The following is a 23,145-nucleotide window of genomic DNA, read 5'->3' on the forward strand; positions in this document are numbered from 1 at the left end:
CTCTCCTCTCCTCTCCTCTCCTCTCCTCTCCTCTCCTCTCCTTCCTGAAACCCTCGACCAGGAACCAGGCTGCAGTGAGTCTGAGTTGAGAGTGCCTGGCAGACCCAGTCAGGAAACCTCCCGGTGCTGCTGAGACCAGCAAGAAGGATGGCACTGGAAGGGATAATGTGGTTGCTAGACATGAGGCAAAGATTGTCGTGGAGGCTGCAGGCTGGGGTGCCTGGAGACAGTGGTAGGGAGGTATGCGTGCACAGGGGTCACTGCACAGGACACATACTGGCACCTTAGTGCCCATATATCCTTGGTGTCCTCTGCTGACCCAGGTCCTTTCTGCTCACCAAGCACCAGTGTAAACCAGCCTGCACCTTTCCACCACAGTCTGCCTGACCTGTGGCTCTTTCTGAGGAGCAGTAGCAGGCTTGCGTGGGGTGGGAGGAAGCAGCTGGGGCAGTTTACAGATCTTGGTTTTGCAGTCCCTGAGGCCTCTTTTTGTGGGCCATCCCTGCCCCTGGCATGCTGCAGGGGGTAGGAGTGCGTGGCCCCGAGCGTAGTTGCCTGCTTCTGTTCCTCGTGGGGATTTCCACCGCGGGTGGGTCCTCTGCTGCCAGTGGAATAGAGGGGGCTGGACTGAGGCCAGGGTGTAGCCCTGTTTTATATTAAGCTCGTAAAGCCCAGCCCTTGGTGCTTGTTTGTTTTGTGCTCTCATTACTCTAATCCCTTCAATCCCTTTGCTCATGCGGAGGCCAAACACTTCATCCAGTTGGCGTGTTGGAATGACACAGTGCCCCGACCATGCCCAGGAGTGACAGGGATGAGCCCTGAGGCTCTTCTGGAGAGCCCAAGCCTCTTCTCTGAGTGGGCTTCCCAGCACACTTGGGGTCTGGCCACTGTTTTTTCTCATGAACTCTGCCCTGTGCTTGGCACAGAGCAGGAAAACATTACATTACACAGGCAAACCCTTACTTCTCCATGGCCCGCTGGACATCCCTGTAGAGTTGGTACCTCCAACTGACTGAACATCATGGCCTGGTCTTGACGGCCCCTGTGTGTCTCAACCATGGATAGGGCAGCCAGTATGTGAATGGAGGAGCTCTTAAAGCACAAGACTGGGGAGGACCTCTCAGGTCATTCACTCTGAACTCCAGCTGTCATAGCTGGCTGTGCAATACCACCACTTCCATCAAGCAGTGATGCTTCAGCTCCAAGGAATAAGGTAGTGCCAGGAAAGCCATCCCTGAGCATAGCTGCTCTCAGTCAGGCTCTTTCACTGTCTCCGTTCTTCCAAGTGTCCCAGCAGCCCGCCTCTGCACCACTTCCACCTTAAGACAGTCTGTAGAGCAACACTGGATGCCCTCAGGGTACCTGCGCTCTCACCAGGGCCTTGTACATTGGCATTAGGACTGCCCTGTGTCTTTGGAAAGTGTTTGGCATGATGCTGCCTAGCATCATGTTGGCATTTCTTGTTCTTGGCCGCTCGCAGCTGTCTTGCAAGCAGTGAGTGTGCCCACGTCGCTCCCACTGTCTGCTCCCACCTCTTAGCTTTGTCTGCTCCCACCTCTTAGCTTGTAGCATATGTTCCTGTGATTTGTCCCAGAGTGATGCTGAGGTTCATCCAGCTCCTACTGCTCCATGCTCCCATCCAGCTCTTCCTGCACTGCTGGTGCTTCCTGACACAGCACATTTCGTCAGCACGCTTACTTTCCTGGTGCCAAGCACTTTAGTGAAGATATAAAGCTACGTCAATCCATGAGGAGGGCTTCCTCCTCACTCTCCACTCTGAAAGCTTCCCTCACCTCCCCCTTACGGACCTTTTGCCAATCCCTGTCTTCTCCGACTTAGCTCATACATTCCTGTGTGGTGCTGTAGGAAAGGCAGGTGCTGCAGGCCAGATGGATGAGACTGATGGTGTTTCCCTGGGATAATCCCAGCTCCCTTCCTGAAGACTGCGTCTGATGTTGTGTGCTGAGTCAGGGGCAGAGGCAGAGCTCGAGGCAGAGCTTGAGCTTGGCATCTCCCTGCTTGCTCAAACAGTTCCCAGAAGAAGACACTACAGCAACGAGTCAGAGCTTGGCCCACCATCCCTCCACCAAGCACTGGTCTCTGTGTGCAGGGATCAGTCATTGTCCTCCCTGTGTGCTGGCACTGAGTTTCTCAGCAAGGATCCTCCATGGATGATGGCTCCATGTGAGCAGGACCAGGAGTCAGGTGAGAGGACAGGACTTGCCAGTGCAGGGTTGCAAACAATGACCATGACGTCCATAAGAGTGATCCTGCCAGGGCAGCTCTTCGGAGGAGCTACATCTGCTTTCCACAAGGACTGAGGAGCAGAGCAGTCATTCATGAGCCATCCCTGCAGCTGCAGCGAGTGAGCTCTGCGCTGCAGATGTAGGACTGCTGTCGCCACGGAGGTCCCCACCATGCTGCTCAGTGCAGAGGCTGCCTCAGACACCAGCCCAGCTGAGACCCCCTCAGTCTGTGGCACCTGAATGGGAGACAATGGGTAGGGAGTTCAGTTCACCCTCAGCTTCCCCACGTCTCACTGGGCTCTCTCCTCCCCACAGATATCAACGAGTGCTTGATGCAGGGCCTGTGCAAAGATGCTGAGTGTGTGAACACCCGCGGTAGCTTCCGCTGCACCTGCAAGCCTGGCACCATGCTGGACCCATCCCGTAGCCATTGCATCTGTAAGTGCTCCAGGGAACCCCTCGGTTTGGGAAAGGGGCCTGAGCAGGTCCCCATGGCTGAGTGGAGGCTGCAGTGTGCTTCACACCTCCTGCAAGAGCAGCTGAGTGCCTGCTGTGCTGTCCTGCACTTGTGTGCAGGATGGGACCCCATCCCTCAGGCCCTCTTCATCCGTCATTCTTCTCCATGGACCTCTCATGGCCCTTGCTGCTGTTCACTGCGGAGCCCAAAGGGGACGAGCCTGCAGTGCAGCAGCAGAGGACGCAGCCTCCTGGGTTGACAGAGCTCCCACAGGAGCTGGATTTGGTTGGGGCTGTCACTGTTGGGGAAATGGCCCGATGGCTGAAGGCCAGGGATTGTTCTGGGGAGAAGATGGGGCAGCCCTCGGGACAGGCTGGGAGGCACAGGCAAAGAAAGGCCCGAGGGGGAGAGGCTGAGTGTCCTCATTTCTCTCGCTGGTGAGCGTAGAGCTTGACCTCTGGAACTGACCCTGCCGTTGCGTTTCAGCGGACAAAGCGGTGTCGATGGAGCAGGGGCTGTGTTACCGCTCGGCAGCCGGAGGCGTGTGCTCCTTTCCCCTTTCCCATCGCATCACCCAGCAGATCTGCTGCTGCAGTCGCGTCGGCAAGGGCTGGGGGAAGAATTGCGAGGAGTGCCCCGTGCCCGGCTCAGGTGAGACGTGCCCGCTTCGGCTTTGCCTGCTCTGGTTAGACTGGGGCTTGGGCTTGCCTGGACTTGCCACCACGCAGATGACTGCAGGACCCAGAGCTGAGTGATGCAAATGCTGGCCTGTGAGATGGGTACAGCAGCCCAGGGAGCAGACCTGGACAATACTGGGAAGACAGAGAAATCCCTGATAGGAAACCACTCTGTACCAGAGGGAGAGCACAGCCATGTCTGTGTCTGGCTTTGCTTGACAGCCCTTTTGTCTCTCGTACATCTTCTGCTGGGATGAAAGCCAGGTGAGGATCAGTTTGGCATATCTCAGCATGGGGTAGGGTGGAGGGGAAAGCACCAAAATCCTCAGGGCTGGGAAAAATCTTCAGGTGGTTTGTGCAGAGTATCATGAGTGATGTGCAAAGCGCTCAGTGCCCATGTACCAGGGGTTTGTTTTTATCTGCTCCCTTGCTCGGCTTGGACCTTCCTGTGGCAAGATCCCTTCCTATCAGTACTGACCCAGGGGAGGGATTTAGTGTTTGGTGTCTGGGAGTACCAGCCAGTGGCTGTTAGAAATCTACCCTGCCCTGTGAGCAGATTCCTTCCACTCAAAGCATCCACACACTGAAGCCCATATGTGTTTCTATGAGGATTTAACCCTTAGAAATCTCCAGAAAATGATAGGATGTGAGAAACTGGTACCTGCATTCACATACATGCTTGTCCGTCTTCACTTCTTTCTTCCAATGGTCCCACCATCATGTCTGGGTGTGGTAAACGAGGTGATTCCTGCACCAGCCTCTTCCTTCCAACCTCTACACTCTAAAGCTTTGATTTGATTTTCCCTCACAGAGGCCTTCAAGGAGATTTGCCCAGCAGGACATGGCTACACCTACTCCAGCTCTGATATCCGCCTGTCGATGAGGAAGGCAGAGGCAGAAGAGCTGCCACTCAGTTTGGAAGAGCAAGGGGAGAGCAGCAACTGGACATTGGACTGGGCAGCAAGAAGACATCGGCTGCAGGACAGCCTGCATGGGAGCATCCTGGAGGCATTCCCCCACCCTGGTGCCTCAGCAGGTGAGGGTAGTGTGGGGTTTGCTGCTTAAAACTGCTCCATCTGGGCCCCTAGCAAGGGTGGGCAAATTCCCAGGTCCTGCCATGCCCCCATGGATGGACTTCTAGCTGATAAGGGCTTTCTACATCTGTATGAATATACAAGGTGTTCTTCAGCCCTACTAGTGTTCCTGGGGTATGAGACACCACGTCTTCAAGCCTTTGGAGACGAGGTTGAGTGTTTCAGGTTCCTGCAACCACAGCTTTGCAGTTGGTGCTGGCTGGCCAGGCTGCCTCCACCCGGACCTCAGGTCTGTGTGGCAGCCCTGGCACTGCAGTCCTTGGGCTTTTGTCCAGCCCAGCTGGAGGGAAATGTGACCGACTGCTTGTGCCAGCACCTGCTGGAGTGGAAGCTCCTGGGGTCTGTGCCATGCCAGGAGAGGAGCCTGGGTGTGGTGGCTTTGGGAACAAGCCCAGGGAACAAACAGGCCCTGAAGGGGGCCTATAAGAAAGCTGGGGAGGGGCTGTTTGCAAGGGCATGTAGCGATAGGACAAGGGGCAATGGTTTTAAACTAGAGCAGGGTAGGTTTAGATCAGACATTAGGAAGAACTTTACAATGAGGGTGGTGAGACACTGGCACAGGTTGCGCAGAGAGGTGGTGAAGGCCCCATCCCTGGAGACATTCAAGGCCAGGCTTGATGAGGCTCTGAGCAACCTGATCTAGTTAAAGGTGTCCCTCCTTACTGCAGGGGGGTTGAACTAGATGGCCTTTAAAGGTCCCTTCCAACCCAACACATTCTATGGTTCTATGGTTCTTGCAGAGGAGCGTAAGAGACTGAGCGTCAGTGTCTTAGAGGTGGGGTGAAATCAAGGCAGCCGGGGTTTGAGGATGAGGCCTGCCTGCCTTGGCTCTGCTCACCATGCACTGTTTCATTTTCCAGGTGAAGCTTCCCCTGCTGTGCAGGTGAGTAAGGTTTGTCTGGGTGCATCCATGGTAGCTTGTTGGGCAGTAAGGGGGATGTCATGCAAGTAGGTGACAGGGAGGTGTGAAACGTGGTCAGAGAGAGTGCTGAAGAGAGCAAGTAGCTGCTGCCAGAGGGAACAGTGTATGAACTGCAAACCCTACCACGCTGGCCGAGTTGCCATGGCTGAAGGCACTGTGCCTCGTACCTGCTCAGCTCTTGCTAAGAGGCCATTAGCTCACGCCAACAGGAGCTGGGAGCTCTGCCACACTAGTTCATGGTTAGCCTTGACTCCAGCTGGCGTTCGCTGGGGCTGGGGTAGGAGCCCAGGCTGCTGTCAGCCTGGCCTGTCTGTGGGCAGCAGGGGAAGAGGAACCGCTGCAGACAGCTCAAGGAGCGCTCCTCTTGCAGAGACCGGTGTCATGGTTAAGCCCAGCTTGCAGACAGGTCTCCCCATGTTGGCATGGGGACAACAGAAACCCCCCTAGAGCAGTTGGGGCAGGGTTCTCCCACACTGGCTGCATGAACTCACCCTGTCTGGATAGGAGTAGCCTGGGGACCGATTCTCTGCTGGGCTCTCCCAGGGCTGGCCTTCTTTATTATGAGTCTCACTTGAATAATATGTGTCTCTTGATCCCTGCTGTCAGGAGAAGTTGGGCCATATCTCTCCTGATCATCTCTGTGCCCCCTTGCTGTAGCAGCCCAGCCCTCAGAACGTACTTGCAGCTCCTCTGAGAGAAGGGACAGCACTCCCATTGTCCTGCTTCATAGACATGAAGTGACTTGCCCAAGGACACATGAGGGCAGAGACTTGAACCAAAGCTTCCAAATCTGAAGCAAAGCTAGGCTGGGACTTGTGTTGCTCAGCTGCCTGTTTTCTTCATCTGTTGCAGAAAGTTTCTCAGAGCGGAGACCCAGGTTGTGCTCCAGCATCTCCTTTGGCAGCCATGGATTTGCCAGGAGGGGATGCTGAGAAAGAGTGTTGAGCACCAAGCACCCTTCTTGTAGGTCACACTCTGAGACAGGTTGAAGCAGTGGCTGTCCTCGGCCCTCCAGAGCCACCAGTGACAGTGGCAGTATTTACTGTGCCCGACTGCTCTTCCTGGCTGCCTTGTGGAGACGCCTGCCCCATGGCAGTGCCCTGGGTCTCACACACATGGCGTGCTGCCACTGCCCCTCTGCAGGTAGCCCCTGGGCAGGCCAGGAGCTGTGTTTTGCTCTGAACAATGTACTCAGGACAGCGTGGCCTTGCCAGCTGCACCTAGCCATGGCAGTTTCTCCTCCCAGCACAGTGTCTCAGGGAGCAAGATGAATTGGAAGGTGGGTGGGAAAATGTCTCAGGGGTGCTGCGTCCCAGCTACATGCACGTGGATAGAGGCAGTCCTATGTTTCTGTCCCTCAGGGTGCTGATGATACCACTGCAGAGCCTGTCACACGCAGAGGTGAGTGCCTGGCTGATAGGAGGTCAGGGTGGCCATGCGGAAGAGGATGGGGCAGTGAGGAGGGAGGAGAGCGGGGAGGTTGGGAGCTGCCTCCGCTGCACAGCAGCCCCCAGTGCTGGGCAGGACAGGCTCCTGTCTGGGCTGGCTGCAGGGTGGCATGGGGGACCACTGCCACACCGCAGTGGCTGATGTGGGGCTGTAGGCATGCAGGGAGGTGGTGGTTCTCCAGCGAGGTGGAGGAGGCTGTGTTAAATAACAAGATGATGGGGTTTCCGCAGCCACCCCGTGGCCCCTTCCCACATGCTCTCTCGGGGCTGTCAGTGCAGGGACACCCAGCACGGGTAAACCTTGTGTCTGCACCTCTGCCTGGGATCGGGGGCTGGGCCTCACCTTTCCTCTTCTTCCTCAGCAGAGGAAGAGGAGTCCTGGCGTGGTCCTCCCCAGCCTGGCCACACCAGCACCTGGGATGCTGCTGCTCCAACACAGCTGCCAGCACAGGGCTCAGGTGTGTGTCCACTGCTCTCAGGGACTTCCCTCCTCTCCCTGCCTGGTGCTATGGGGAAGTTTTGCCCTAAGCTCTGCCCAGGGGCTCTCTCCCTTCCCCAGCCTGCCTATCTTCCCACATGCCCCACAACTTCCCAAAGAAAAGTTCCTGCCCTACCACCCTGGGGTGTTGTCCCAGCCTGCCAGTGAAAAGCCGGCTGGCTGTGGTGGAGCACGAGAGTGATCCCATATGGGAAGCAAAGTGTTTGGCTCCCCAGATCTTTCCCCCCCTGCAGCTTGCTTGCACGGTGCAGTGGTGGCTGCCGGGTGAGGGGGATCACGCGCCCGCTCTGGTGGCTTTGGCCCCGTTCCCCCCGCGGCGCGAGCTGAGTCATCGGGAAGTGGGAGCGCGAGGGGAGGCATGTGGCTCCCGGGGCGGCTTGTTTACTGTGCCGGAAACAAGGACGCTCTTGTTCCAGGGTTGCTCAAGTGTCTGGGAGCGCGGCCTCTACCCTCCGCCGGGGGCTGGAGCACCTTGGGGAGCAGGCCTGGCAGAGGCACCTTGCTGAGGAATGCGTCTTCCTCAATAGCCTTTTGTTTGGGGTTGGGCTGGCCCCCCCTAGCCGGCTCAGTGCCGAGGGGCATGCAGTGCCCCACTGCCCCCCCACTGCTGCCTGTGCCCCACTTAGCAGGGCAGTGGCGGGGGTGTTCCCTGCTGTCACTCCAAAAGGAGCCCCCTCACAGGTGCCAGGCTCTGCCGACAGCCCTCCTCTGAGGTGTGGGGCTGGTTGGCTTCCTCACCACCCTTTTGGGGCAGTGCAGGGGACTGGGGGGTCCCAGCTGGCCTCGGGCTGGAGGCGGTGGCAGGGTCTGCAGTGTCCTCCTTGCATCCCTGTGGGCACTGGCTGCCTGAAGATGTAGAGGAGCGAGCTGAGCCTGCTCCATCTCTCTCCAAGGGAAAAAGCAGCCTCCCCAGTGTGGTGCTGGAGACACAAGGCAGACCCTGGACTGCTGCCCCCAACCCTGTGCTCTCTTCTCCCAGGGGTCAGCAACTGTGCCTCTTCACCCCTCTCCTGTGGAGCTGGCGCTTGCGTGCTCACCTCGGAGGGATACAGCTGCGTGTGCCACCCTGGCTACACGCTGGACCCCAGCCACCTCCGCTGCATTGGTAAGTTGGCACCTCCTCTGCCTGCTGGGCCTCCATGGACCATTTGGTGCTCCAGGTTCCTGGGGGAAGGTTTTCTGGCAGGTCTGCTGAGCCCCTGCCCACCCGCTGCTCCATGAGGCTGGCAGGAGGGTGGTAGGGGGCTGGCAGGAGGCTGCTGTGGTGACTGCCTGGCTTCCTTCCTTGCCTGGGCACAGATGAAGATGAGTGCCTGAAAGGTCCTTGTGCTGGAAAAGGTCGCTGCATCAACAGCGTGGGCTCCTATTTGTGCGTCTGCTACTCTGGGTACACCCTGGCTGTCTTGGAGGGCAAGCAGAGTTGTCAGGGTAAGTCGTGTCCGCCTGGCGCAGGGATGCCACCTCCACAGGGTCTCCCCAGCCTCCCGCCCTCATGCTCTCTCATGCATGTGTACACACACCTGCACAGTGCACACACCCCTGCACACACGCATGCACACCCGCACACCCTCCCTCTCTGCAGGCCTGTCCATGGACAGCCTGATCCATGGGGATCACCCTCTTCTGCTCGCTCAGGGGCAGGATCTTGCCCATGGAGATCTGTAATGCCAGCTCTGATCACTACTTCATGGCAAGGGGGGTGCAAGGACAGATGGGGGATGGAGGAGAGCCCTGGCATGGGTCCCTTGGGAAAAGCCTGCTGCAGGTGGAGCAGCTCCTCTCCTGCACCCAGCCTTCCCCACACTGGAGGGGGAAGACTCCGGGACTGTCTCCCTGTGTGTTGCCAGATCGAGATGAATGTGAACAGCCCTCTACATGCCGGGGACAGCGATGCATCAACACTCCTGGCTCCTACCGCTGCGAGTGCAAGCAGGGCTTTGCCATGGGCCCCAGAGGACAGTGTGAAGGTGAAGCTCACTAATCCCTGTTCCCCTGGCCCTCCAACTCACCCTGTGCAGGCCTGAACACCTCCTTTTCTCACCACTTCATGTGTATCCTCCTGCAAGGGAGGAGACCCCCCCCGCCCCGTTTGTCTGCCCTGTGTCTCCCCTTGAGGGCTGCCTGTCCTTTGCTGCAGGAGGGACAGGCTTTCCTGGGCTGGGAGAGGGGAGTTCTCCTGAGATCCTCTCCCACCTCCCCAGGGAGATCCCCTATGACCAGCCCATGCCTACTTCCTATTCTGGGAGGAGATGCCCATGCATTTTCATGCCAGCTTGGCTCTGTCACCAGACCCTTGTGCTGGCAAGTGGAATCCAGGGAGAGCAGGCTGCAGAAACTCAGGACACCTGTCCCCACAGCATCCCGCTCATGTGGCGTGGCCTGGGCCCTTCAGAGTGTTCGACCTTGTAAACATACAATGTGCCTGCTCAAAGATCCCCCTTTCTTGGTAGCTCATCTACAGCAGAGAGTTGGAGACTATTTTAGGAGGCAGTACGGGAAGCAGGGCATGCACAGAATGCTGCTCCCCCGGCTTGGCCTCCAGAAAGCACTTGCCTTAAGGACTTCCTGAGCTGGAGGCTGCATCCTAATCATAGTTATGAAAGTCCCTGATGAAACAGCCCTGCACAGATGTTCTCTGATCCCTTTCTCTGCCCATGCACATTCCTGGCCTTGGCAACATCCTGCGGCAGCAGGTTTCGCTGCTGGATTATGTCAGCCCTCGGGTGTGGGTGTAGGATCCTGAGTGATAAATGGGACTATAAGAAGTGTTGCCCAAGCCCTGGAAAACTCATCTCACCTGCTCTTGGGCATTGCTGTCCCCCAGAGGGGAATTCTGAGGATCCAGCTGGAGGGGACATCCTGGAGAAGGCTTCACTATTTGCCTTTGGGAGCCTGAAAGGAGTTTGTTTCTTGGCAGATATCAACGAGTGCGTGGATCCCAGCCCTTGCCCCCACGGAAAGTGTGTCAATACACTAGGCTCCTACAAGTGTGTCAGCTGTGGGGATGGCTACCAGCCCAGGAATGGGAGATGTATTGGTGAGGAACGTGGGCTGTCTCTGGGTGGCACCCATGCCCCCCACGGCAGTGCTCCTTGCAAACCTCAGAAGGAGCAGGGTCATGGGCAGCATGCTCCTCCCGTGGGCAGCCAGCCTGTGTGGCCAGGGCACAGTGCCCTCGCAATTTGGGTGGCAGGGAAGGCCCTGAGCACCCTCCCATTCCATATTGCTCTTTGCTGTGTCATGCAGATGTGGATGAGTGTCTTGCGGAGGAGACCTGTGCTCACGGGCAGTGTGTCAACCTGGATGGCTCCTTCCGCTGTTCCTGCTACCGAGGCTACGAGGTGGCACCTGATGGGAAGAGCTGCCAAGGTATCGGGGAGCCCTGAGTCCAGACCCTTTGAAGTGTCATGCACCCAGTCCAGATGTTTCTCTGGACTCTTCCTGAGCACTTGGATCTGCCCAAGTCCTGGCCACCGTGTTGGCTGGTTCCCTCAACACGTCTGCCCCTGGTCATGGTTCCTCTGCATCCTTCCCACTCATCCCACTCTCCCTTGTGTGCTTATGCAGACATCGACGAGTGCACTGCCCCGGGTGCCTGTCCCTCTGGACTCTGCCTCAACACCGAGGGCTCCTACTCCTGCATGGCTTGTGACACGGGCTACGCTGTGTCCAGAGACGGCAGCACATGTGAAGGTACCACTTTCCCAGGGACAGAGGATCAGGTGCTGGAGGGAATGAGGGAGGAGACCTTGCCACAGCTGGGTTATTGGTGGGGCCCAGGGACTTCTTTAGCTTCAGGATCCTTCTCCAGCTCTTTAGCTCTTCGATCTGCAGATAGTGGAGGTAGGGGCTGCAAGCAGATGTCACCTAGAGCAGCAGGAAGGTGATCTTCCTCACCCAGGAAAGGGATGGGGGCAAGGACTCATTGATGAGACTCCTGGACTAATGGTGACCTGGAGGATGCTGACAAAGGCCAGAGGAGTACAGGAGGCCTGGAAACATGGGCAGAGAGGAGCCATGTGTGGTTTAGTTCAGAACTGTGTGTCTGGAAGCATGTGCCCCGACTGTAGGTCCTTGGGGAGAAATTTTGGGTCCACAGCCAGTGGAGAGACTGTGGGCACCCTGGGGTCCTCTTTTTTCCCCAGCCCTTAGTGTAACTTGGACATGTTTAAAAAGGAGAGAGTAGTTCAAGGGCTCTGCTGTGGCAGGTATGCGTGGCAGAGAGTTAACGCCAGCATGGGTCTGTGTTGGTTGCTTTGCTCAGGACATGAGAGCGCCCTGTCCCAGCCTCACAGCCTGACTGCTCCGGCGCAGGCAGGGAAACTCCCTCCCTGGTGGCTGCCCCTAGGGGACATCCTGGGCTTGAGATGGCTTGAGGTGGCTTGTTGCAAATTCCCTGTTTGGGGCAAGGGAAGGGAGGGGGCAGAGCTAGCAAAGGTATTTGTTTAAAGATTGGCCCTGTGCTGCAGATTTCTCTCTGGAGCACTGCAGAGCTCTGCAGCCTGCACAAAGCTGGCAAACAGAAGATCTTGCCTTTGATGTGACTCTCAGAAGACCCCCCCCTGCATGGGGGCCTCCAGTGGGGGAGGAGAGGGCGGCTTTCCTCCCTCTCTTCTCCTCTGTTTTGGTGTCTGAGAAAGCCAGCATGAAATGAGCTTATTTTCCATCTGATTTTTGGGTGCAATGGAAGAACCATGATTTGATGACTTCCGTCTGCCCTCCCCCTTTCCCAAGACTCCATGTGAGACCCTTCTCAGCCACCTTGCCCCAGTCATGTCACGAGGGCACCTTATCAGGATTCGATACTGTTTGCGTCACGCTGACCCGATGGCAGGATGGCACGTTCCTCCCTGCCTTGGCTGGTGGCCTTGTCTGTAGATCTGTGTTTCATATTTGAAAAATGATAAGGGTTTTGAGATAGTTTTGTGATAAATAAACTAGGTTATGGTTCATCTCCAGAAGGATTCAAGAATTTTGCTACTTGCAACCCTTTGAGGCTGAACAGCTGGGAATCCTGCCCCAAGGCGGTAGGGATCAATGCTCATTTATACCCGTGTCCTGCTCAAGTGCTCTGCGAAGGGGAAGAGAAGGTCCCTGCCTTGCCCCCAGGAGCTGCCAGTCTCAGGGCTTTAGCTCCTGGCAGGGGAGAGGAGTACAGCAGGACCTTCTCCACTAGCATGCCTTCTGCTGCCTGCACACCAGCCCATCCTTCTGATTAGCAGCATCCTCCAATGCTTCCCCCTACCTCATGGGCCTGCAGGCAACAGCAGCCTGCTGGCATGTCACAGCCCCCTGTTAGCGGGAAGGCACCATTCTCTCCTCTGCTGTCAGCAAAACCCCCAGAGTGCCAGCAGGCTCTGGCCAAGGCCTGAGGGAGTTGGGTGGGAGAGGGTTTGTGTGGACCTTTGGAGATGGGTAAGAACTGATGTAGGGCCCCAGCCAGCTTTGCCAGGAGAAGGACACTGTAGGCAAGTCTGGCACGTAGGAAAGCAGAGCCACAGAAGGTATGGCTGGTGCTGGGATACTTCCCTGGTGTTTGCAGTTTGTCAGCAACTGTGGCTCTGCGCTGGCCTCGTGGTGGTTGTGGTACCCAGTGCAGAGCTCCCCAGGACACTGGGGTTAGCAGTATCCCTGTGCTCACAGAATCACAGAGTGGCTGAGGTTGGAAGGGACCTCTAGAGATCGTCTTGTCCAGCCCTCCTGCTCAAGCAGGGCCACCTAGAGCTGGTTGCCCAGGACCATGCCCAATTGTCTTTATCTCCAAGGAGGGAGACTCCACAATCTCTTTGGGCAATTTGTGCCAGTGCTCAGCAACCCTCACAGTAAAAAAGTGTTTCCTGGTTTTCAGATGGGACCTCCTGTGTTTCAGTTTGTGCCAATTGCCACTGGTCCTGTCACTGGGCACCATTGACTTGGTGCTGGGATCCAGTTTATCCTGGTCCCTGTGATGGAGGGGAGTGAAGGGTCTGGGGTGACTCCTCACACCCCAGTAACAGGGAGTCTCTGCCCTCATCTCACTGTGACGGGATGGTCTGGGAGGGCAGCTCAAACCCACCTTGCAGGCCAACAGCTGAGTGATGGCTTCTCTGGGTGGGGGTCTTCTCCAGTGACAGCAAGAGCTGGGGCCTCACTGTGCTGTGCCCTTCTGCTTGACAGATATGGATGAGTGTGAGGACCCTGCTGTTCAGTGCCTGGGGGGAGAGTGCAGGAACACCCTGGGCTCCTACGAGTGCCACTGCCAGGCTGGCTTCGAGCTCATCAATGGCACCATGTGCGAAGGTACGAACCCCATCCCTGCAGCCCTCTGGGTCTAGGACAAACAGCCTCCCTATAGATCCTCCTTCTTTCTTGGCAGGTGATGCCACCATGCATGGCACACCCATAAGGTTGTAGCCAACTGCAGGATAACCTTGGAGAGGGAAGATCTCTGTCTCCATGGCAGGAAAACCAGGGCTCAGGAGCCCTGCAAGGGCTGCCTGTAAGAGAAGGGGGAGAAGGAATCCATGTGGCTTAGGTGAAGGATGTTCCCTAGAGCTGGGTGTATGGCCCTGACTCTGCTCCCTCTGCAGATGTGAACGAGTGCCTGAACAGCGAGATCTGCAGCCCCAATGGCGAGTGTCTCAACAGTCACGGATCCTACTTCTGCATTTGTGCTCCTGGGTTCTCGAACACGGCTGGTGGAGTCAGCTGCCAAGGTGAGCTGGAGGATGGCAGGGGCACACATCGGGACCTGCCCTCTGCTGCCTCCCCTGCTGTGAGATCCAGGTTGACGATTTTGGCCTGATTTTGCAGATGTGGATGAATGCGCAGACAAGTCCCGGTGCTCGCAAGGCCAGTGCCTGAACACAGAGGGCTCCTACAGGTGTCTGTGTGAAAATGGATTCAAACACTCCCAGGAGACTGATGACTGCGTGGGTGAGAGCTCATCGCTGGGGAGATCAGCCCCCTGGGGTCTGGGGGGGATGGACAGCCAGTGCTGGGGGGGAGGACAGTTCTCCTCACAGCACCCAAAGTTGCTGGAGACTTGTAAGGAGGACTAGCAGTGGCTCAGGGTCTCTGGCCAACTGAACTTGACCCAGGTGCTGCCGTAGAGCAAGCAGGGTCCCCATCTAACCATCCTCATTCCTTTGCCCTCCTCCCTGTAGACGTGGATGAGTGTAAAGAGTACGGGGATGCCATCTGCGGCACGTGGCGGTGCCAGAATAGCCTGGGCTCCTACCGTTGTATCATGGGCTGCCAGCCCGGCTTCCACTGGACCCCCTTGGGTGACTGCATCGGTGAGTACAGCCCTGGGTGTCCCTGTCCCTCCTCCTGGCAGGGACAGGGTGGCTGTGGGACGTGTCTGCCAGGGGCGCGGGGGAGAAGGAGGAGGAAGCATGTGGCTGGTGGAGAGGCAGATAATGCTGAGAGTTTGTTTTCTTGGCTGAGCTGCCTGCTTGTGTCTAGACTTCTCTCTTCCTGGCATCTGGAACAGACACCGCATTGTACTGCTTTCCGCTTGGGGAGAGTCCTGGGCAGGTTACAGCCATTCCAGGCTTGGGGCTGGACCGCAGCTCCCTTGTAAGCTGCGCTTGCTGGGGCTGCTGCCCGTGCCAGTCACCTGCCTGGCAGGGCTGGGTGAGGGGAAAGGCTGCTGGTACCACTGTGTGCTGGGCTGGGGAGTCTGGGTTTGAAGTTTAGGCTCCAGCAAAGAGGAAAGAGCAAAGGGGTTTCTGCAGTTTTTGAGGCTCCCCCCGGCTTAGGGGAGGCTGCAGCAAGGAGGAGCTGCTGCCAGCCGCTGGGCTCTGGGCTGTGCTAGGACTCAGACTTAGCATGTGGAGCTGCTCCTGGCCGTGGGAGCAGTGGGCTGTGGGCATGCAGCTGCTCTGCCTACTCCAGGGAAATAAATCTGCCCTGTGCAGCTAGGAGGGGAGCGGGATGCAGCCAGCAGGGCTGTAAACCTGTCCTCCATAGGCAGAGGACCCAGTTGTGATTGTTCAACCCCACTGGGCTGGGGCAAGGCAGAGATTACTCCCTAGCACTGTAGCAGCTGGAGAAAGACTAGGTCAAGAAGAACAGTGCAGGAGGGTGTCATCCTAGATCTGCCTGCACTTGCCCCCCACACTTCAGTTGCACCCTTGTATCTCCTGCCGATGTGATTCCAGAGTCTCTGTGTGCCTTTATGCCTCTGCAGGGACCTGTGCTACCCTCAGTATTCCCTGCCAGCCTCCTCCCACGCTTCCCATCCATTTCCCATTCCCACCCTGCTCCTGTCGCTCTGTCCACGTGGCCTCTCTGCATCTTCGGATGTTGCAGGAAGCGTCTATTAACATGCACATTCATAGCAGGGGAGTGAGTGGGGCAGCCAGTCCCAGTCCCTCACATCAAGGGAATGCTTGCCCCATCCCTGTGTCCTGGAGTCAGAGGAGAAGGGGGAGACGATTGGGAGAGGTGGAGTCTGAGGCAATTCCTGCTCTCTGTTCTGCTGCAGACATAGACGAGTGCGCCAACGAGACACTGTGCGGGAGCCACGGCTTCTGTGAGAACTCAGACGGCTCCTTCCGCTGCCTCTGCGACCGTGGCTATGAGAGCTCACCCTCCGGACACTACTGCGTTGGTGAGTCTCCCGCGGTCGCTCTGCCAGTCAGTGAGGGAGAGCCAACGGCAATGCCAGGCTGGTGTCCCCGCTGTGTGATGGCTCCTGGGGCATGGATGGGGACTGCATCTATGCATGGGGAATCCCAGACATGGACAGGGCAGCTCATGGAGGCAAAACCCCTCCCCTTAGCACAGCAGATCCTCAGGACTGCAAAGGAGCAGGGCTCTATGAAAAGGCGAGTGGCTCCCAGTGAACATGGAGCCCTTCTCTGTGCAGGTGGAAAGGAGGTGCTTGGGGGCTGCAGGCACTGAATGTGCTAGAGAGGTACTTTAATGGGTGCCTGGAGAGAACAGACAGGGTGTAATACAAGGAAAAACGTTTTCACCATGAAGACAGGCAGGCAGTGGAACAGATGCCCCAGATGGCTGTGCAGTCGCCACCTTTGGAGGTTTTAAAGACTCAATAAGAGAAAGCCCTGAGCAGCCTGGTGGGATCCCAAACTGACCCTGCTTTGAGCAGGGGTTTGAACTAGAGACCTCCAGCGGTCCCTTCAAATCTGAATGATCCTGTGATCCAGTGACTTCACTGCAAGCTGGAGTTCAGGCTCCTTGAATCCACTGAGAGCAGGGCAGGAAGCTCTTGCCAGACTCGTGTTGAACAGAGCTCTCAGCTCGTCCCTAGCAGCTTCCATCTCCCTGCTGAAGAGTGACTCCATGCTGCAGACCATGCACAGGCTGCCCATGCAGAGGAAGGGCTCCAGCTGCCACCGCTGCCCCTTGCTTTGCAGATGTGAATGAGTGCGAGCTGATGGTCGCCGTGTGTGGGACTGCGCTCTGCGAGAATGTGGAGGGATCCTTCCTCTGCCTCTGCCCCAGCGACCACGAGGAATACGACACAGAGACAGGGCAGTGCCAGCCCCGAGCAGCCATGGGTGAGTAGGCAGCTGGGACAAAAGCATGGGTGGCAGCTAGAGCAGGAGCATGGTAGTCCTGGCTGGGGTGAGATAAAGCTGAGGAGTTGCCAGGACTCCACAAGCCCACTCAGGCATGGGCAAGCTTTCGTCTGGGAGGAGCTGAGGAACCTGGAAGTGGGGACCTGGGAAGGTCACGCTGCCGGTGATGGGTGTGCTCTGGGACCTCGTAGGTGTGGGATGCTGCGTTGGGGTGCCAAGGACTCCATCCCGTCCCTGCCCTGCTGTCTTCTAGAGGGCCCTGAGACACACGCAGCCCACCTCTCTGACAGCGCAGAGCGCAAGCAGTGCTACTACCACATCAGTGACGTTCGCCTGTGTGACAGTGTCCTGGCCAAGAACATCACCAAGGAGGAGTGCTGCTGTACGGTGGGGGCAGCCTGGGGTGACAACTGTGAGACTTACCCCTGCCCCATCCCGGGCACAGGTAGGACTGTGGACCCAGCACACTGGGCAAGGACAGTGCTCTGCCCACCAGCTCCACCTTGGTTGCACTAACGAGCTGTTTCTTTTCTTCCCATCTCCCCTTGGCATCTGGCTCCTGGCCAGTGGAGTACCAAGAGATCTGCCCTCTTGGGAAAGGCTATGTTCCCCAGGAAGATCTGCTCTCAGGAAAAATCTCTTTCACAGGTACTAGCACCATTTTCTCTCATTTCTTCCGGGGGGAATAGAGAAGGTGCTGTGCAAAGCCCTGCACAGAGATGCATCCTCAGGAATATCTGCCTGGGGCTGTGGTGGTGGAAGCTAACATCCTGCTACTGCTTTCCTCTGTCCAGAGAAATACCAGATTGCCAGTATCACCAAGCTGGAATTGCCCTTTCCTCCAGTCCTGCCTCACTGCTGGCAGTGACTCTGTCCTCGGTGCAAACCTCCCATGCCCATATCGAACCAGGAATGGGGTCCAGTAAGACACAACCCTTCTGGTTACAGATAGATATCCCAGTGGCCGGCTGGCTCAGTCTTTGCTTCACCTTCAGGGGGTTGTGTTCTCAACCTTCCAGAAACACACATGAGTTTCCTATTTGTGAAAGTTTCCTGTTCCCTGTCATCCCTCGTCCTGCTCTGCCTGTGGGTGCTTCCCCCTCTGCTCCCAGGAATGTGGCCGGTGGGAAAGGCGGGGGGCTCACTCTGGGATGTGCCAGTCCAGGCCAAGGTGCCATGCCGGCTTTCTGCGGGCACAGCACTCAGCCACCAGCTTTTATGGCTTTGCTCCCTGAGATGCTCTCGCTCTCCCTCTCCCTCCCTCCCTCAGACATGGACGAGTGTGAGATATTTGGCTCTGAGTTCTGCCGCAACGGACAGTGCTTGAACACGGTGCCGGGCTACAAGTGCTTCTGCCGTACAGGCTACTTCTATGACTCCAGCAAGCTTGAGTGTGTTGGTAAGATGGCCTCAAAGAGCAGCGGGGGCTCCTACCGTCTGCAGAGGGACAGCGGTGCTGCTGCACCCAGAGTTGTCCCTGCTGCCCATGCCACAGGGCCAGCTCCGGGTGACAGGCTTCCTGGGACTCTCCCGGGGAACGAAAGAAGAGGTGGCAGGGAAAGGGTCGCATTGCCCATGTCTGCCAGCCTGAAACATTGCTCTGTCCTTGTGCGTGGGCAGACCAGGACGAGTGTCAGAACGAAGTGTACTGCATCAACGGCGAGTGTCTGAACACGGACGGCTCCTACCACTGCTTCTGCAGCCTCCCTCTCGTGCTGGATGCCACCGGCAACCGGTGTGTGAACCTCTCCAGCAGGGCAGGTGAGCCCGAGCCCCTGCTGCAGCACACCTTCACCCCGCACATCCCACCCCGCAGCTGGATCTCCCAGGAGGGAGCAGTGGGTGGGGGCTCAGTGCCGGGCTGAGGGGTGCCAGTGCCAGCAAAGCGTGCAGCCAAGGCAGGGGGACAGGAGCTGGGCCACACGGTCATCCCTCTCGGGACAAAGGGGGTAGCACTCTTCTGGGTGATTTTTATGGCATACTTTGCTCATGGCACTCACAGATGCCTTGGAGGAGTATGAAATCCACCTGGATGTCTGCTGGCAGACCGTCGCCGACTACATCTGCCAAGACCTGCTGCATGGCGAGCAGACCACGTACACCGAGTGCTGCTGCCGGCTAGGCGAAGCCTGGGGTCAGAACTGCGCGCTCTGTCCGCACAGGTCCTCTGGTGAGTGGTCCAGCATGGGCCAGCATCACACTGGCAGCGGTGGGGATGGGCTGGGCTGCTGCCGGTTGTGCAGAGTTGGCCACATATGGCTGCAGTGAGGGCTCCTCTTGTTGTCTGCATTCCCCAAAGCCAGCCCAAGGAGTGGGTGAACCCTCCCCTTCTCCAGAGTTGAGCTGCACCAGAGGGTAGGATGTACCTGAAACTGGTTTGCAGTGAGTCCAAGGTGACTGAGGGGAGAGTTCCTCTGTGCATCCTGCTGCTTCTGCTTAGCTTAGGAGAGGTGAGGCAGTGGTAGTCCAACATGGGAGCACACTGGGAATCAGGGTTCTCACTGCTCAAGGACTTGCTGGCCCTAGACAGGAGCTGGTCTTCTTGAAGACGGGGTGCTATCAGCAAAATACAGAGCTGCAGCTTTGGAGGCCACTGAACGCAGGCTTGGCCAAGCTGGCCCAGTGTGGACATACCCTCTCTGGCTGTAGCCAACCTACTTCTCTTGAGCCAGGCTGCACTGACCCTTCCTTTTCTCTCACCATTTCCAGCTGATTTTGCTTTCCTGTGTAATGGGGCCAGTGAAGACAGTGAGAGAGGGGCTGAGCTCCGAGAAAGACCTAGGTATGAGTATGGACCAGGCTTGGAGGACCCCCACTATGGCCTTCCCGGTCCAGATATAGGCCCCTACTACAATTACCTGGAGTCTGAATACGGAAACCCCGATTCTGGTTTCCCTCGGAGGGAACCCATCAGCGAGTTTCGTGGCAGCCCTCTCCACCATGGCCCAGGGCGGTCCTCGCCCCGTTACCTGCCCAGCCAAACTGGTGAGTACTGGGAGACACAAAGATGTACTTTCCCACCCAGGTAGTCCACTGGGACTGCGTGGCAGATCCCACCCCGGCCAGATTGCTTCAGGCTTGGAGCGAGCTCTGTTCCTGGCTGCTCTGAGTCGCTCCTGGCCTCACCAGCACTGTCTTGCCACGTGCCTGATGTCCCCTGGGCATCTGGGCAGAGGGTCACCCTGCTCTGATACCATCTTGCCACCTTCCAGGCCTCTACGAGGGCTTCGAGGGGCTGCAGGCTGAGGAGTGCGGGATCCTCAACGGCTGTGAGAACGGGCGCTGCGTGCGTGTGCGGGAGGGCTACACCTGCGACTGCTTTGATGGCTTCCAGCTGGACATGACCCGCATGGCCTGCGTGGGTGAGTGGCGGCCGGGGCCAGCCCGGGGGGTGTCGGGGGCTGCAACCCGGTCCCGGCATCCATCCCTTGGCGGCTGCCGCTCTCTGGCGGTGGTGGCCGGGACAGCTGCCAGAGGATTATCCCGTTCTCCGACTGCTTCCGTCCCACAGAGCTGGGAGGACCGTCCTGGAGGTTCAGCCTGCCACTTTCTGCTGGCAGCTACCTCAGGGCGTCGCGGGGAGCAGCTGATCGCCCCATTCTTCGCACAACGTTCTTGTACGCCACCAGCCACTGTTACTCTCTCCCTGCTTACTTTCCTCTACGTTCCCCTCTGCCCTGGTGAAATTCCTCACTTTCCACCCTGCCCTATGAAACATGGTCTCTGAAGCTTCTCTCTCCATCTCCTCTGCATCCCTATGCCATGCCTCCATCCTTCTCACGGCGCAGCTCCCCAAACCAGCTGAGGCCCCGGGCACTCAACAGAGCAGATGAACCCCCTCCTTCCTTAGGCACGGCACTAACTCCAGCTCCCAGCATCCTTATTGCACGACACGATCATGCAGCTTCTTCCTACAGAACCCATGGTCTCTGCCTCCCCAAATGCTGCTGGGCAGAATGGCTGCCCGAGCTGTTATTTCTCCTTCTGCGTTTGTGCACTCAGTGTCCTTGGCCACAGTGCTTTGCACTTGCCTTCAGTGAATGCTGCCTGGTTGATTTTTGGACCGCTTCTCTGCTTGCTCAGAATGAGTCTGAACACCCACCCCCACCCCGAGTGCTGGCATCACACACATACGTTTCATAATCGTGGGGATTCTTCTTTTGTCCACCTTAATGACAACACTGAATGGAGTAGGGGTGAGGACAGGCGATGCTTTAAATGGCTTTTATTGTAACAGCCAGGTATTGCTAATTATCTTTGGAGTGCGGCTTTGCAGCCTGTTGTGCAATTGCTGCGGTTTCATCTAGACCGTATTTTCTCAGTCGGCTTGAGTGTGTCATGTGAGAGCGTGTTGAAATCCTCGCCGTGGCCAAGGCACATCATACCCGGCCGCTTCTCCCTTATCTGACACACCAGTTATCAGGTCAGCGAAGGGAACCAGATTGGCTTAACATAATCAGGCCTTAACAGAGCTGCACCAGCTATTTAATGACCCTGTTATGCTTTGGAGGGTTATCACCTAATCACTCACAAACCTGGCCTGCCTAAGGGAATGGGGGTGAGTAGTCTGTAGTTCTGGATTCTCCCTGCTCTGTTTTTGAAGATACTTACCAGATTTATTCTTCCTTGGGTCTCTCAGACCTCCGTTATCCTCCGTCTCAGAGAAAACTGCTAACTTTTCAGGGGCTGCGGGAGCATTAAGCATGTGAAGATGAGTTGCAGCAAGCCTTTAGCGATCTGGCTGTAGCTACTTTATCTGAGTGTCGAACCTCTCCATCACAGCATGGCCTTTCCCTCCCTGTACTCCTGCATCCTCGTTTAAACGCTTCAAACATGGTCTGCGCCCTGTCTAGTCACCACAAGCATTTTTATGATGGCTGGAACAAAGCCCACATTAGCTGCTCCAGCCAGCTCGGCTGGCTTTTGTTTCCTCTGTCGATAAGGACCAGACCGACATTCCCCATTGTTTCCTGCTAATGTATTTACGGAGCCTTTGCTTGTTGCCTTTCGTGTCCTGGACTAACTAGCACGCATTTTACACTGGAGCCTGTCTCAATTTTTTCCCCTTCAGTTCTCCTACATGGTGTTCAGTCACCCCCCTGTTTTTACCTTGCTGACTTGATGCCTTTAGGGTACTTCTGCAGCTGCTGCACTGCTTCCCCTCTCACCTGCCTATGGGGACAAGCTTGCCCTGGCTGTCTGCCCCCACCCTTGCCTGAGCGGGCAGGCTCCAGAGCTTGGTGTGCACTGCTAGTGTGACTCTACCGCTTCTGGTTTTCAGGTGCTTCTGGGCTAAAGTAGGCTTGGTTTACTTCTCTCAATTCGGTGGAAGGTCTGCCCTTCCTGCTTTTACCGTTCCCTGGAGCTCCCAGCAAGGTTGCCTCCCTGGGCTTCCCAGGCTGCCGAGCACATCTTCCTTGATGTGCTGGCTAACATTTCCTCCTTGGGCTTCTGAGCAAGCCCATCCCTTCCACGGTGAAGTTCTGGTCCTGAGGTTTAGCCGAAGTCTGCAGTGCCTGTTCAACCATTGCTTTGGCTGTGTATGAAGGCTGCCTTGTTCCTCAAGCTCTCTCATCTCAGGTTTCCCTTTTCCTCCTTCTTCCTCCCGTGGCTGCTGTGCTTCCTCCTACTGCACCTGGAGTTTTTGCTTCCAGCTTCCTTCTCTGGGGTTGCACTTCCCTTTCTTTGCCAGATGGCCCCCTCCACCTGTGCTAGGGATAACGTGAGATCCCCAGGGTGGCAAAGGTCTTCATCCCTGGTGGGATCCATTGGTCACTGCTGGGGCCTTCGCTCTCCCTTGGGTGGCCATCTGAACCCATCAGCTCCTCCCCACTCCCACTACCTGCCAGTCACGGGGGACTGAGGATGGAGTTTGTGGTCAGAGGGCTCGGACCTGCCTTGGCAGGTGCCAATTTGGGCTCTGGAGGTCCTGTGGTTGCAAACAAGGGCTCTGGGGTGCACAGGGATGCTCTGCCCAGCTGATGGCCCCACCACAATTTGGAGTGTCAGGCAGGGTGTCCATCACAGCAGGGCAGCTGCACGTTTTAGCCCAGCAGCGAGCCGGCCAAGGGAGCCCTTTGGCACAGTTTGCAGGTTAATAAAACAAGTCCTTGTTTGCACAGTGCAAGGTCCCTCTGTGTTCTGCTCCTGGAGGTGATAATCAGCCTCTCAGGGCCACCATCATCTGCCTCCTCGGTCTTGTCCGATCAGGAAAAGGCATTTTCCAAGGCCAGAGGTGGCCTTTCTCCCAGATCTTATGCTAGCACAACTTA

General features: G+C 57.1%; 1 protein-coding gene across 2 annotated transcripts in view; it reads left to right on the forward strand.

Annotated features, from left to right (window-relative positions):
- The window catches only part of LTBP2 (latent transforming growth factor beta binding protein 2), a 74,069-nt gene that overhangs the window by 49,717 nt on the left and 1,207 nt on the right, over positions 1 to 23,145 (forward strand). Inside the window, exons 10-34 of one of the 2 annotated variants that reach the window (XM_063333128.1) lie at positions 2,562 to 2,684; positions 3,190 to 3,354; positions 4,192 to 4,416; positions 5,335 to 5,357; positions 6,758 to 6,797; positions 7,210 to 7,302; positions 8,323 to 8,448; positions 8,643 to 8,771; positions 9,191 to 9,310; positions 10,261 to 10,380; positions 10,590 to 10,712; positions 10,911 to 11,036; positions 13,500 to 13,622; positions 13,913 to 14,038; positions 14,136 to 14,258; positions 14,489 to 14,620; positions 15,814 to 15,939; positions 16,709 to 16,852; positions 17,127 to 17,318; positions 17,441 to 17,521; positions 18,144 to 18,272; positions 18,494 to 18,634; positions 18,876 to 19,043; positions 19,583 to 19,858; positions 20,086 to 20,235. In XM_063333128.1, coding sequence (XP_063189198.1) covers positions 2,562 to 2,684; positions 3,190 to 3,354; positions 4,192 to 4,416; positions 5,335 to 5,357; positions 6,758 to 6,797; positions 7,210 to 7,302; positions 8,323 to 8,448; positions 8,643 to 8,771; positions 9,191 to 9,310; positions 10,261 to 10,380; positions 10,590 to 10,712; positions 10,911 to 11,036; positions 13,500 to 13,622; positions 13,913 to 14,038; positions 14,136 to 14,258; positions 14,489 to 14,620; positions 15,814 to 15,939; positions 16,709 to 16,852; positions 17,127 to 17,318; positions 17,441 to 17,521; positions 18,144 to 18,272; positions 18,494 to 18,634; positions 18,876 to 19,043; positions 19,583 to 19,858; positions 20,086 to 20,235 — 3,324 coding nt within the window. Of the gene's footprint in view, positions 1 to 2,561; positions 2,685 to 3,189; positions 3,355 to 4,191; positions 4,417 to 5,334; positions 5,358 to 6,757; positions 6,798 to 7,206; positions 7,303 to 8,322; positions 8,449 to 8,642; positions 8,772 to 9,190; positions 9,311 to 10,260; positions 10,381 to 10,589; positions 10,713 to 10,910; positions 11,037 to 13,499; positions 13,623 to 13,912; positions 14,039 to 14,135; positions 14,259 to 14,488; positions 14,621 to 15,813; positions 15,940 to 16,708; positions 16,853 to 17,126; positions 17,319 to 17,440; positions 17,522 to 18,143; positions 18,273 to 18,493; positions 18,635 to 18,875; positions 19,044 to 19,582; positions 19,859 to 20,085; positions 20,236 to 23,145 lie in introns of both variants that reach the window. The other variant, XM_063333129.1, reaches the window with a different exon arrangement.

Source organism: Chroicocephalus ridibundus, chromosome 4 (genome assembly GCF_963924245.1).
Source record: "Chroicocephalus ridibundus chromosome 4, bChrRid1.1, whole genome shotgun sequence".
Lineage (NCBI taxonomy): Eukaryota > Metazoa > Chordata > Aves > Charadriiformes > Laridae > Chroicocephalus > Chroicocephalus ridibundus.